This window comes from Papaver somniferum, chromosome 9 (assembly GCF_003573695.1).
Source record: "Papaver somniferum cultivar HN1 chromosome 9, ASM357369v1, whole genome shotgun sequence".
NCBI classification, from domain to species: Eukaryota; Viridiplantae; Streptophyta; class Magnoliopsida; order Ranunculales; family Papaveraceae; genus Papaver; species Papaver somniferum.
In genome coordinates, this window is record NC_039366.1 from 94179204 (window position 1) to 94194435 (window position 15232).

General features: G+C 36.0%; 1 protein-coding gene across 1 annotated transcript; it reads left to right on the forward strand.

Annotated features, from left to right (window-relative positions):
* Positions 1–5870: 5870 nt before the first annotated feature.
* On the forward strand, positions 5871–14709 carry LOC113308165 (importin-5-like). Its single transcript, XM_026556644.1, has 20 exons — positions 5871–7232; positions 7627–7830; positions 8449–8553; positions 8636–8701; positions 8781–8945; positions 9214–9288; positions 9382–9536; positions 10390–10525; positions 10610–10679; positions 10778–10905; positions 11039–11095; positions 11845–12030; positions 12120–12212; positions 12384–12469; positions 12554–12620; positions 12714–12780; positions 12866–13002; positions 13415–13506; positions 13653–13719; positions 13870–14709. Exons 1-20 carry the CDS (start codon positions 6012–6014, stop codon positions 14032–14034), a joined length of 3342 nt encoding a protein of 1113 aa, XP_026412429.1. The 5' UTR covers positions 5871–6011; the 3' UTR covers positions 14035–14709.
* The last annotated feature ends 523 nt before the right edge of the window (positions 14710–15232 follow it).

The window sequence follows — 15232 nt, forward strand, 5'->3', positions numbered from 1 at the left end:
ACTGTAAGGGCAGACATATGATCTAGTTCAATTAAATAGTCAATTGGTTGCTACTATGATACACATTACATTGTATATATCAACACCTTTAACCATGTGCATTTCCAACTATTTCGTTTATGATGGGAGATGAATTACATCTTAGCTTCATCCCATATTCAGCTGATACCGGTACTTTGGTGTCATTAATTATTACTGGGGAAAAAAATACATTTCCGTCTCATGATATATATGTCGCTTTTAACATGCTTTATATGAGTACGTCTAACCCTTATCACTTCGGGGTTCTTTCCATTTTCAATTTTGCTACATTTAGCTTAATTTGAGAAATTTCTTTATCTCAATTGGCCAAGAGAATCTCACTACACATGTCAACCACTTACTTTAGGTTGAATATATTATTAAAAAAAAATGAATTCTCTTGTTTTCATACTTCAACATATACCGGTTCGTTAGTATTATGGATGAAGTAGAGAAATGAAAATTTTCTGGCTCATATCATCTTTTGCGAGCTCTTCCACAAAAATTGGAATACATGTGATTTTATTTGAACGTATGTTTTGAAACAACTGACATATTAATAGTCGAGCAAGTGGATACATTTTAAGGAACATTCAAATTTTGGGAGAAAAATATCAATTACACAATAATGGTGCTTAAGTCCTTTTAAACCCCAAATGAATATATTGAAATAGAGTTGGTACAACCAATTGAACAAAAGACATCTTTTAATTATAGCCAATATCATTTTCAAGAGAACTAAATAACATTCACTAAAATTCTTAAAAAGCGAGGTCAACAGTCATAATTTAAATTGACCGTTTATGAACTTATCTTAAACAAAATAGATAGATAAGTTAAATTAACAGAACTATACATGTTCTAAAAACAGCTAAATATAGACATACCTCAATGTAAAAACCCACATTAGTTAGTTACATACCTCAATATTTGGTTCCCGCTATATATAGACAGGACTGGAACAAACTTGGCCGCGCACCGCCTAAAACCATGCTGGAACATAAACACCAGAACCAAGGCTGGAACATGACATAGTTGCGTCGGGTTGGGTCGGACTGGTGGTTGGACCGGATTGGGTCGAACAGGTGGGTTGAATATGACCGGAACGGACCTGGTTGAGTTGGACCGGATCGGGCCTGTTTGAGTTGGACCGGACTGGATTTCCACTTCTCCTCGTTTCCAGCGAAAAAACTCTTTCCTTCTCCATTACGGAGAGGGCGCTTTTCCCTAATCAATCAACAGTTCCATTGTCTCGTCAATCAAGGCATAAACAATACCATCATGTCACCGATTAAGACATGATTAACCAATAGTACCATCAGGTCCATTTTCAACACAAATTTAATAAACCCAATCAATTTTTCAACACAGATTTAATAAACCCAAATATATTGATATACCAAAATCAAAAACAGGGGGAAAAGAAAATAGATCCAATTTATTTGATTAAAAAAATAAAAAAAATAGATCCAACTTATCTTATTTGGTTCCGATGATTCCAACATTAGTTCGACGGTAATTGCATAACTCCATTTATGCAAATCATCCATGTCGGGAAAAAAAATCAATCGCTCTGCGGTATAGCATCAGGCATGATAACGTTTTGTAGTGGATGGGAAAGATAAAAAGACACAAAGAGAAAGAAGATTTCATTCCCTAGAGTTAGTATGTGTTACATCCTTTATATACAATAGGAATAAGGCCCTACCTACTATTGGGACGCACATCCATGGGCTAAATCCCTACAACACGTTGCAACTAATTAAGCAAATAATAAAAGCAGACGTTACAAATGATTAATCAAATAATTAAAACAGACGTTACAACTAATTTAAAACGTTGCGACTAATTAAAAAAATAATAAAAGCAACCGTTACAACTAATTAAACAAATAATTAAAACAGGCGTTACATTCACAGAGCACTTAAGAATAATATTAATTATTTTATTATTACTTTTCAAATCAATCAAGACAATCACACACATACAGTACACATGCAGTACAAACAGTCATGATCCGAAACTTTTCAAAAATTAAAATAAATCACTAGTTGAAAAAGGACATACAACTCTTCGACATAAATAATAAAAAAATTCTTATAAAATAAAACATGTGAAGATCACCAAGCAAAAAAGAATAAACAGAAAAACGAAACAGTCCAAAATTTTCGATTTGATGATGGCATATGAAAACATTTAATAACATATGATGACATAACAATATATGAAAATATTAAATTTACACTACATCAGGCGTACAGTTGTAACGAATAGGAACAAACAGATTTAAACATGTTATACAGTTGATTAAACAACAAACAATACAATATTATAATAATCATAATAATCTCGAGAAACGAATAGGAACAAACAGATTGTGTACAACAAACAAACATCTCACAACAAACATTAGAATAATATATATATGGATAGATCATAGATTAGTAGATGGACGGATCATTAGAATAATATATATATATATATATATATATATATATATATATATATATATGTGTGTGTGTATATACAATATACGCAATCATAAATTAAAAAATTCATTCAATCAATCAGAACATGATCGACGCATGTGATACAAATATACATGTGAAGAAAGACAAAAAATTACATACATACAACATGAGAACATGGAAGACAAGATCACATGCTAATTGATAAGAAAATGATAAAAAGTTTAGGTATACCTCAACGTATTGCTTGATTGAGAAAAAAAAATCAGAAATACGGATCCAACTAAAAGTAGTGCTTCCTTCAGTGATTTGATAATAACCCAAAAAGAAGAAGAACAAAAAATTTAGTGGTTGAGCTCATGCATGATAACATTTTGCAGTGGAAATAATAGGAAAAAGTAAGAGATAGAAAAAGAAAAGAACTTAATATTGATAAAGAGGCATCAAACTATTACATACATATAATGTTCTCTTATATGCATGAAAGGGAAGAACTATTCATCTATGGTAACTACATCTAGGGCTGCACAACGGGTAGGGTGGGTAGGATATGGCATATACCCGCCACCCTACCCGTTTACTGGTGGTTAAGAAAAATTTTACCCGCCACCCTACCCGCCATTAAACGGGTAAGATCCTACCCAACCCATTCTCTGGCGGGTCGGGTAGGGTAGGGTGGCGGGTATAACCGTGTTTTTTTTCCATGACTTTCTGAAGTCTGAAGTTCAGACTCTGAACAAGTTCTATTCTCAAGAAAAAAAAGTATAACCATAAAAAATGTACAAACAAAAGTATTTTCAAGAAAAGAGTTCTATTCTTTTTGAAATAGACGATGAATCCCAGCCTAATTCAATGTTCTTCACGTGACCTTGTTCTTCATATAACAATATCATCACCAAAAGCTCTTCATATTGACCTTCTTCTTCAATTATCATCTACGATGATGGAATAAGTACTAAGATCACCAAATAAATCTGCATACAAGTTATCTCTTGTTAGATTCAGTCATAATAGTGAATGATTTGATGCAAAGTTCAGTCATAATACCAACATCAAGTAATAATATCACAACAAGTTCTGTATTTGTTAATGTTTGAAAGACAAAATAAGAGGCTAGGAAATTGCTAAATTCTATGAGTTCGAGATAGCAACTATACTTCAAAAAAAAAGTACAGAACAAGAAGAAGAAGAAACTGCTCCTTTGATAGGTTTAGAACTAACATGCAACTCAGAGCACTGTATTCCACATTGTAACAATGACACCGTTACATGTGCCGGTATCAGTATGGAGAGCTAGAAAAGGCAGAAACCCATACATGATCATAGTGGTACATGCTACACGACTTGGTAACCATGTGCTTTACGTTGCTTTATATTTCAGAAATAATGTTATCCTAAATCTAAAAGTGCTGAATAAGCAGGACATTATCTTATAACCTTAACATATTATGGCCAAACAAAACCATGTGCAAGCATACACAGGAATAATGACAGACGGGAATAACAAGTATATCTCTTGCTATAAGTGATAGAATATCAAATCTTGCAGCATTGCTTTTCCACCAAGTCAGTATATCAAACTTCGAACCATTTTTGTTGTCTTTTGTTGGTGAGTAAATTTGCCACCAACACTATATTTTGCAATAGACTAGCCACAAAAAGGAAATAAAAACTCGTAATTTGCCATCAAAGATGTACTATGAGAAGGATTTAATTCGACAATCAGATAGATTGAGTTTTGAAGTAATTTCCAAATGACAAGTAATTTCCACAAGATGTGCTCTAACCTTTTTAACAACTGGGGACATTGAATCACCTGAAATTGAGCAGCAGTGCTGGTATCCTAGATCTTAACTGCTGTGAAAAAGATCAGAAAAGTAGAAGGTGAATTAGGGTTTATAAATGCTACACAAAACTCACTGTTTTAAAGAAATCAATAATTGCAAGGATCAGAAATAGAAATCTGGGTTTAGTGAATTTTCACCTGAAAATTAGTTTGGATTTCAAATTAAGAGGAAGAACCACTCACTAAACCCTTCATTAGCTTTGCAAACTCAGATTCCTCGTATTATCTTTTACTTAAATTGAAAAAAATAAAAAATAAAACAAAATTCCTATTATCTTTTACTGAAATTGAAAAAAATAAAAATTGATTATACCTTTCCAAATGGTGAGACTAGTTGTTGCAATGCTGCAATTCTTTCTCCGATTTTTTCTTTTTTCACCTGTCGATTCATTATCAAAATCACTAATAAAATATCTGTTTATGAAATCTAAATCCCTAATGAGACTAATTACAAAGAGTTTGATGACATGCAAAGATGAAATTTTTTACCTTGACAGGTGCTCCAACTGAAGGTGGGGTTTCTTTTTTAAGCTTCTTATTAATTGTTGTTGTTCTTTTGGTTGTTTGAGAATTCGTACTACTCCCTAAACCTGATACTGGGATTGGATTGTTAGAAGCATACCCATTCTCTCTATCTTCTTGCTCTATCTGTGCAAGGTTTCCAATTTGACCCCTATGCATCAAAAGATTCAAATAAACATTAAAAATCTGTGATATAAGAGGTAAACTAGGAAAGAAAGTAAAAAAAGGAATATGGATTTTACTCATACCTTTGAAAATTAGTTTGGATTTTAAATTAGGAGGAAGAACCACTCACTAAACCCTTCATTAGCTTTGCAAACTCAGATTCCTCGTATCCTGCAACATGCATGAAACCGTATGATTTTTCAATCAATTTAACACACAAAAAAAAAAATGAAACAAAATCAACTTTGAAGTTAGATCTTACCTTGAATCAACCGATTAAAGGCTCCTAAACGAGATCTGTTAACATATTTGATTTTGATTTGATTATGCTTCTGCGTTCTGGGAGTTTCTCTGCGTAGAGAGTCTTCTGGTTTGAGAAATGAATTCAGTTTTTAGTTTTTACTTTTTAGGTTGAGGAAAACGAAAACCAACGGCAGAGATTAAATGAAAACCAACGACAGAGATCAATAGTATAAAGATCAACGACAGAGATTAAACGACCAACGGCAGAGATCAATAGTATAAATAGGCGGGTATGCTGGTGGGGTAGGATAATTTCGACCTTTACCCGCCACCCTACCCGTTTACTGGCGGTTAAGAAAATCTTTACCCGCCACCCTACCCGCCAAATAGTGGATATGATAGGATACGGTTAAAAAATGACGGGTAGGGTAGGATTGGCGGGTATGGGTAGGGTATGTGCACCCCTAACTACAGCAGCGAAGAACGATAATACCCCGATATGGCGAAGGCGAACCATGCTCGCGCGCCTTTCTTGTTTCGTGGTGCACCGTTTGAGCAGTGCAGATGCTGGCTGACCTCGTAATAATAACGTAAAACACTCTCTTCTCTTTTCCTCTCTCCTCTCGTACAACAGCGGTAACTACTGGTTAGGGAAAGGAAGGGAAAATATAAAACAGCCACCATTGAAATCCTTTCTTTCTTCTTCTTCTTCATCATCATCAGTCGAAAAACCTAAATTCATTTCAATGGATTCACAGCTTTATCAAGCTCAGATCGCTGCGATCTTAGGTCCCGACTCAAGCCAATTTGAAACCCTAGTTTCTCATCTTATGGCAGCAGGGAATGAACAAAGGTCACAAGCTGAAAATTTATTCAATATCTGCAAACAAGATCATCCAGATGCTTTAACACTTAAACTTGCTCATGTTCTTCAGAATTCTCCACATCTCGAAGCCAGAGCTATGGCTGCAATTCTTCTCCGAAAACAACTTACTCGGGATGATTCTTACTTATGGCCCCGTCTTTCACAATCAACACAATCAGCCCTAAAGAATCATCTTCTAATTTGTGTTCAAACTGAAGAAGCAAAATCAATCTTAAAAAAGCTTTGTGATACAGTTTCCGAGCTTGCTGCTGGTATTTTACCTGAAAATCATTGGCCAGAATTACTTCCTTTTATGTTTCAATGCGTTACTTCTGATAATCCACGTCTTCAAGAGTCTTCTCTATTGATGTTTGCTCAGTTGGCACAGTTTATTGGGGATACCCTAATTCCACACATTGATACTCTTCATAGAGTGTTTTTACAGTGTTTGGCTTCTTCTTCTAGTCCAGATGTTCGAATTGCTGCACTTGGAGCTTCGATTAATTTTGTGCAGTGTTTGACGAGTCTTTCTGATAGGGATAAGTTTCAAGATCTTTTGCCAGTGATGATGAAGACGTTGACCGAGGCGTTGAATTCTGGTCAAGAGGCAACTGCTCAAGAGGCGCTTGAGTTGTTAATTGAGTTGGCTGGAACAGAGCCAAAGTTCCTAAGGCGGCAATTAGTGGATGTTGTGGGATCTATGTTGCAGATTGCTGAGGCTGAATCATTGGAGGAAGGCACTAGGCACCTTGCAATCGAGTTTGTGATTACTCTTGCAGAGGCAAGAGAAAGGGCGCCTGGAATGATGAGGAAATTGCCACAATTTATTAGTAGGTTGTTTGCGATTTTGATGAAGATGTTGCTTGATATAGAGGATGATCCAGCATGGTATAATGCCGAGACTGAGGATGAGGATGCTGGTGAGACTAGTAATTTTAGCGTTGGGCAAGAGTGTTTGGATCGACTTTCTATTGCGTTGGGAGGGAATACAATCGTTCCCGTTGCATCCGAGCTGTTGCCTGTGTTTTTAGCTGCACCGGAGTGGCAAAAGCACCATGCTGCACTTATTGCACTTGCACAAATTGCAGAAGGTTGCTCAAAGGTATGTAAACCCATTTTTTCCTTTATTCTTCTTTATATAGGAAGATACTAGTATTTAAATTTGAAGACATCCGTTTATCTCTGCACCACTCTGATTAATATGGCTTTATATGCTTATTATTGTTGAGGAGTAAAGTGTATGCTGGGTGATTCTAATATAGGCTTGTTTCTTGGTATCATTTTGTTTTGATTATCTTGAATATGAAGCTTATCATGTTCTTGTTGGTGGTTGGTCTGTAAGCTTTCTTTAGTTGCCAAACCTTTTAGTTTTTGTCAAATGTTTTTTTATCCTACATTACACATCTTAGTTAGATAAATTGCTTAATTCTGCATGTTTTATTGTAAGTGCTACTGTATTATGCTTCCATAAATCCTTGTTTTATTTTCTTGTTTAGGTAATGATAAAGAATTTGGCACCAGTGGTGAACATGGTTTTGAACTCATTTCAAGATCCTCATCCCCGTGCACGATGGGCAGCTATTAATGCAATTGGACAGTTGTCTACGGATTTGGGTCCTGATTTACAAGTACAATACCATCAGAGGGTGTTACCAGCTCTTGCCTCCGCTATGGATGACTTCCAGAATCCTCGTGTTCAAGTGAGTTGATTATCGACTTTTCTTCTTCTTCTGAGGCCCCCTTGAATATTAGTTAGTTGCTGATACCTGTGTAGGTTGTGACTCATAATTTTAGCTGCTTGATGTACCTAATTGCTGATGCCTTTTGCTAAAACTGTTTCTAGTGTTGGATGTGTGTTAGGGATCAATAGAACGAAAGAAGCAAGCAATGGCTTTCAAAGTAATCAACAGATTCCGCCAAATTTAGATTTTAATGGGGCTTGGAAAAGTATATGGATCATCAAATGTTGCATGTTGAACATAATCTCTTCCCCTTAAACTCAATGACTTGCAAAATAAGCATGTAATCTTAAAACTAGAGACAAATTGTCAAGTTCTAACAATTTTCTTAATAAAATACTGAAATTAGAACTGGACTGTATTCTGATCCATAGTGGACTCATAATTGTCAATTTTCCTAAGTAGCTTATAGGAAATCAGCAAATATATCTTACATCACTGATCAGTCCTGCGCCTTCAACAAGTTATCAAGTACCCTTTGCTAAAAAAGATTTTCTTCACCCGTTTTTTTTTGTTTGTTCTTTTTTCATCATAAGCCCCTTCTTCACATATGTTTTGCTACCTTTTCTATGAATACAGGCGCATGCTGCTTCAGCTATCCTCAACTTCAGCGAGAATTGCACTCCTGATATCTTAACACCTTATTTGGATGGGATAGTGAGCAAATTGCTTGTCCTCTTACAGGTATCCTTTTTAAAGTTTTCACTTATCTTCTTCCCATGAAAACGAGGCTGAACAGTAATGTTGCACAATTTGATCAATCCAGAATGGAAAGCAAATGGTGCAAGAGGGAGCTTTGACAGCTCTAGCATCAGTAGCTGATTCATCACAGGTACCTTTAAGATTCTGCTTCTATTTTATTTTGTATTTCCTTTGTGATTCTGTGTCTGACATTGTATGGGCAACTGTAGGAGCTCTTCCAAAAATATTATGATGCTGTTATGCCGTACCTCAAAGCTATCTTGTTGAATGCAACTGATAAGTCCAATCGCATGTTACGGGCCAAATCTATGGAATGCATTAGTTTGGTTGGAATGGCTGTTGGCAAGGAGAAATTCAGAGACGACGCCAAGCAGGTATGCATGAATGTGTAATTTGCCAGTTATGATTTAGCTTCTACATGCATGCTGTACAAAGACAGTAGCACACGGGTGGACTTCAACCTGTTCACTGGAACCCTTAAACCAATTCTATCTGGCTGCACCTACAAACTGTGCCGGGAAGACACATACTTTTATCATTGTTACGAAGGACATATATACAATTTAAATGTAGTGGTTGAGACTTGTTTTACTTTTTTGTTTTTTTCTGACAGTTTCATCTTTGTTTCCTTTCTCATGCAAGGTTATGAAAGTTCTTATGACATTGCAAGGATCGGAGTTAGAGACAGATGATCCCACTATAAGTTACATGCTACAAGTAAAAATTATCATTCCAGTTATCTAACTTGAACTGAGTATTTCTTGGCTATTTTCATCATTGCTGAAAAGTAATTCCTTAAAAATATTGTAGGCGTGGGCGAGACTTTGCAAGTGCCTAGGGCAGGATTTTCTCCCGTACATGAGTGTTGTCATGCCTCCATTGCTTCAATCTGCTCAACTTAAGCCAGATGTAACCATTACCTCTGCGGGCTCGGAGGATGATATTGATCAATCAGATGATGAAAGGTTTGTCTTTTGGAGTTCCTTTTTTCTTTTTGGAGTGATGGATATTTCTGGGTTGTTCTGTGCTTTAGGCCGAGTTGTGATCAAGCTGAGGAGTACAGCAAAATCTTTTGGATTTTTAATTTTTAAAAAAGTAAATAAAATCTCTTGGATTTTTTGGTATCCACCCAAAAAAAACTACAAATTCCTGCTTCTGAGTTCATTTAGATTTAGTTACACTTGTACGGTTATACTTGGTTTCATGCTTCAGTCTTAAAGGCCTACATCCATGGATGGTTTTTGTCTCCGTCTTTATAATTCCTGCAACTCTGATTAGATCAGTACTCTGAAGATCAAGATCAAATAGGTCATTTTCACCTGATCTGTTAGATACTTAACCTAGACAACTTCACATTCTTCCCAGTGTTTCTTTTCTCCTCACAGATAAAAGAATATGGGATGATGCTTGTGATTTTGTAGTTCTGCTTACACGACAGACTTTTTATGATATTTTCTTAGACAAGTTATAGAAGAGAGTTGGGTTTGACCTAAACAAGTTATTTGCTTATTGGTTCAATTCTGCGTTCTATTCGATTTATCTTTGTTCTGTTTCTCTAGTTTACGGTTTTGCATCTAAGAAACCGTGATGCTTGCAAAAGGAAATAAGTGTCCCCTGTGTACGAGTTATGTATATGATTCAAACACTATCTTGGATAAGGAGAATAAATAAACATTAATAAGTTTTTTCTTGCCAGCAAAACTTGAAAATGGCTGTTCTCACCAGAATATTAAGGTTTTTTCTCATGGAAACGTTTCTTGCTTATGGGTTTTTGTCTGTGTACCATATATTCAAGTGACTGTTTTCTTTTGTCTGTAGCATTGAAACAATTACCCTTGGGGATAAAAGGATTGGAATTAAGACAAGTGTCTTGGAGGAGAAAGCTACTGCATGCAATATGTTATGCTGCTATGCAGATGAGCTGAAAGAGGGATTCTATCCCTGGATCGATCAGGTTGGTTGAATGCACTGTTCATTTTCAATATATATGGTTTGTAGCAGACTTAAATGTAACCTTAACGCCTGATCTAAAATGCAGGTGGCTCCTACTTTGGTTCCACTTCTTAAATTTTATTTTCACGAAGAAGTTAGGAGGGCTGCTGTTTCAGGTACATGATCTTTGATGATTCATTTTTCTCTAGTGAGTTTTTTTTCTTGCGTTTCTGAGGCATTGCTTCTTAATGCGGGCAATGTATTATTCACCCAGCTATGCCGGAGTTACTACGTTCTGCTAAATTGGCTATAGAGAAGGGGCAGGCTCAAGGTCGTAATGAGTCCTACATGAAGCAATTGTCCGACTACATTATACCCGCTTTGGTGGAAGCTCTGCACAAGGTCTTCTTTTTTGTTTCCTCTTTTTACTGAACAGATCTCATTCTCGTTTGGTTTGTTGTTTTGCAATATCTTTTCAGTTTTGTTGTTATCATTCCGTCATTCAAATTTCATTGAACCGCAACTGATTTTGCAGGAGCCTGAGACAGAAATTTGTGCAAGTATGCTGGATGCCTTGAATGAATGCATACAGGTATAAGATATCCAGTGATGTCGATAAAATCCAAAACTAAAGCATGTAGGTGCAATTTGTACCTGTGATTTTTAAGTTGTCATTCAGTTTAGGCATGGATGAACATAAAACAGTACATTGTTTTGTTTCCTTGTTCGACTTTCTTGAGCTGAAAATAGCATTGATCAGTACCATTAGAGATAACATTGTTATGCATATTCTTTTACTTCTGGATTGGTCATCACCTTTGGAGTTCTGCAAATCAGGTTGTTTTTCTTCTTCACTAATGTGCTTCAGTAAAATCACTAACGTGCTTCAGTAAAGTTGCTTCTTACCGATGGGGTATGGTACCATCTATCCCAAATTCTAAACAGACTTCTAAGAGAGATGCAACTCGTTAAGTTCTTATAGTCTTATCAGACAACAAATGTGGGTTCTCCTTCAACAGGAATTGTGCAGCCAAATAATCTTTCTTCATTGATATCATGTCTTTCTCTCTTTCCATTTGGTATCAAGGTGTCATTGCTAATAGTTTTTCATTGGGAAAAGACGTGCACTTGACTGAGTTGCTTCATTTCACCATCGAAAGAAGATTCACCACATGTATTTTTTTAATCATGTGTTCAGATCAACCTACAGCCAGATCTCCAGCAGAGAATAGATATTCAATCGTTTCTTCCAATTAAAAAAAATCGTTTTATCCTTTCTCTGATTGATAAAGTTTTGGGTGATTTTCACGTTCTTATGTAACAACAAATTGAACATTTCAGATTTCTGGAACGCTTCTTGATGAGAGTCAAGTACGATCTATTGTTGATGAGGTAAAGGAGGTCATCACTGCTAGCTCAACTCGGAAACGAGAAAGGGCAGAGAGGGTAAAAGCAGAGGATTTTGATGCAGAGGAAGGAGAGTTGCTAAAAGAAGAAAACGAGCAAGAAGAAGAAATGTTTGATCAAGTTCGTGTTTTCCGAACTCTTAGCGAAATATCTTTAGTTTAAACCGTGTTTCTGTTTCACACTTCATAGTTCTTTTTTGCTCCATTCAGGTTGGCGAGTTGCTGGGCACTTTGATTAAAACATTTAAGGCCTCTTTCTTGCCTTTCTTTGATGAGCTTTCGTCATATTTAATGCCTATGTGGGTAGGTCATTCGATAAAATACCTCCTCGATACTATATGTGACCATTCTGAATATCTATTGTAGTTTTCTTGACCAGCGATATTTGCCTGATTTTTTTACCTTGCTTGCTGTACTTATTTAAAGTCGAATTCGCTTATTTACTGCTCATATTTCCATGCTTGTGATATACAGGGTAAGGATAAAACAGACGAAGAGAGAAGAATTGCTATCTGCATTTTTGATGATGTAGCTGAGCAATGTCATGAAGCAGCTCTCAAGTATGCCTACCCTTTCAGATGTTAGTTTCCTCATACGTATTGTGTTTTATCCCCTTCTATTTATACTACAATTTGTTGAAACAGATATTACGATACTTATCTTCCTTTCCTATTGGAATCTTGTAATGATGAAAATTCAGATGTTCGCCAGGTTTGGTCTTTACTAGGTCCTTATAAAGTTTTCTGTCACTATTTTGTTTTCTTATGGGTGTTATACTCTTATTTTATATAACATTATTTCCAGGCTGCTGTTTATGGACTGGGTGTTTGCGCAGAGTTTGGTGGATCAGCGTTTAAACCCCTTGTGGGAGGTACCTTAATTGTTTTGCTCATGTTTTAGCACTTCGAATCTGAACAAGTTCTATATAGGTGTACTGATTTTTAATTGCTTTCCAGAGGCCCTTTCCAGGCTAAATGTTGTGATAAGGCATCCAAATGCACTGTCTTCAGAGAATGTAATGGCATACGACAATGCTGTATCAGCTCTTGGAAAAATATGCCTGCACCATCGTGATAGTATTGATGCAGCTCAGGTATATTTTTTTTCACCCTTTTTGGTATTCTGTTTTTGTTGGTGAACAAGACAAACTACTGGAACCCTGATTTTTATCTTGGTAGTGTCTTAATATTAAGATCATTGTAGCATTTTACCGTACTCGTATGGTTTGTGCTTTCTAGGTTTTACTCGTTTGTTTTCATATGTTGCTGCATTTGTATGCTTTGTTGAACACAACCTACAATTATGTTGTTCTCACATGATTCTGAATGTATTTGCTGACAGTTTGTCTGAATGTTTGTTTCTGCTAAAAATATTGGTTGTCCACGTGAATAAGTGCTCAACTTCTTTGTTTTTTTCTTTATATGAATGCAGTAAGTCACCAGATAATTGTTATCGTGTTTGTAACTTGTGCTCTTGGGCTGAAACCCTTCTGTGTTGTTTGGCAGGTTGTTCCTGCTTGGTTAAGTTGCCTACCAGTTAAGGGTGACTTAATAGAGGCTAAAGTTGTTCATGATCAGCTTTGTTCAATGGTAGAGGGGTAAGGACATGCATTATCTTGTTCTATGTCTACAGCATTTTAGCTGAAGCAGTTTTTCTTGATCTTACTTGTCTCTGTTTCTCTGGTTTGATATCTTAGTTCCCTCAGTTTAATAGGACCACATCCCCTTTATCACTTATTTACAGGTCAGATGGAGTACTTCTAGGCCTTAATAATCAATATCTACCTAAAATTGTTTCGGTTTTTGCTGAGGTAAATTCTCTTTCTGTGAGTGTACATGGTCAATCCTACACCTGATTGCAATTTGTATTTCCTTGAGGTTTTAATATAATTATATCTCGTAGTTAAATATGCTGTCCAGTCATTTCGTCGACTTATTTTAAGTTGTGGATCGTGTATTAGGTTCTATGTGCGGGTAAGGATTTGGCAACAGATAGGACTTCAGGTCGCATGGTTAATCTTTTGAGGCAACTTCAGCAGACATTACCACCAGCAACTCTGGCACATACATGGTCATCATTGCAGCCTCAACAGCAGCTTGTGTTGCAATCGATTCTTTCATCATAATCCTGTCTGGTTTGGTAGTCCATTACCCTATTTACTACCCGATTCTTTTTTGCATTCTCAATATCATTCTTTCCAGGGTGTTACATATGTTGCAATTGCAATCCTGTTTGGTTTGGTATTTTGTCAGGGTTCAGAAAAAGCTCCAAGGTAGTCAGTGAGGGATTTCACTCGTACACTGCATACCACCTCGAGTAATTACTGAACCCAAACTATTAGTGGTGTATTTTTGTTTGTCGCATCGCTAACTTCTGTACTTCCATGTGTACAATAACAAAAGAAAATTAATAGTTATGGTACTGGTATTTGTCAAAAAAGAAAAAAGAAAAAAAAGAGTATCGACACTGCACCTTCACAGTTCACACCGATAAAATCTAGTAATTCTCCAATTTTGCACCTCAAGAAATTGCACTTTGAACAAAACTGATGATTATCTTGAACAGGATAATCTATTTCCCTTTTACTTTTTAGATTGTTCAGCGATTGTATATCATTCAATAATTTGTATTTTTAATTGTAAATTGGTGTACCTTAAAAGGATGAGCCAAAAAAGATAATGTTTTAGGTAGGCTTGGAATTTAATATATATTGCAGCTGTACCTGTAATCGAGTGTAATTGGTATAGTTCATTGGAATCTAAAGTCTGCAATATAGTTTTTTCGGGCCCAAGCCAACCAATTTTGTTCCATTGTGTTTCCGGTACCAACCGACAAGCTGCTGTGCTTGGTCCCTTAACTTTATTTTTTTCCCTCGTTTATTTTCCTTAATCACGTCAGTCCTAGATGTTTGACATGGCCTTCATCTTTGTCTAAAGCGTACTATAATTTGTCCATCTGTTGAATTAATAGAAGTGCCTTTCCTCTTTAACAGTAACTTTCGGATGCCAATATCCTTTTAAAAGAATTATTTTGCTAGGTTTTTTTTGGAGGGAAGCTAACACAATTCAAAATAGAAGGAAGTGGACTAAAAAGAATGCAGTAACCTGATTTCTAGCTCTGGGGTTATCCATGAATTACTGACTACCAAGTAGTCAAGTTGGTAAATAAGAATGTTTTTAACTTCAAATCTCAGGGGTGGTTCCTAGTGGTATGTTTAAACAAGGTTAATGTACCATAATTCAGCCATTGTGGAGCTGTTGTGTGCCTAAATATCTAATTACGCATTAGTCTCATAATCACAAAATTAAAAAGATGGGAGGGAA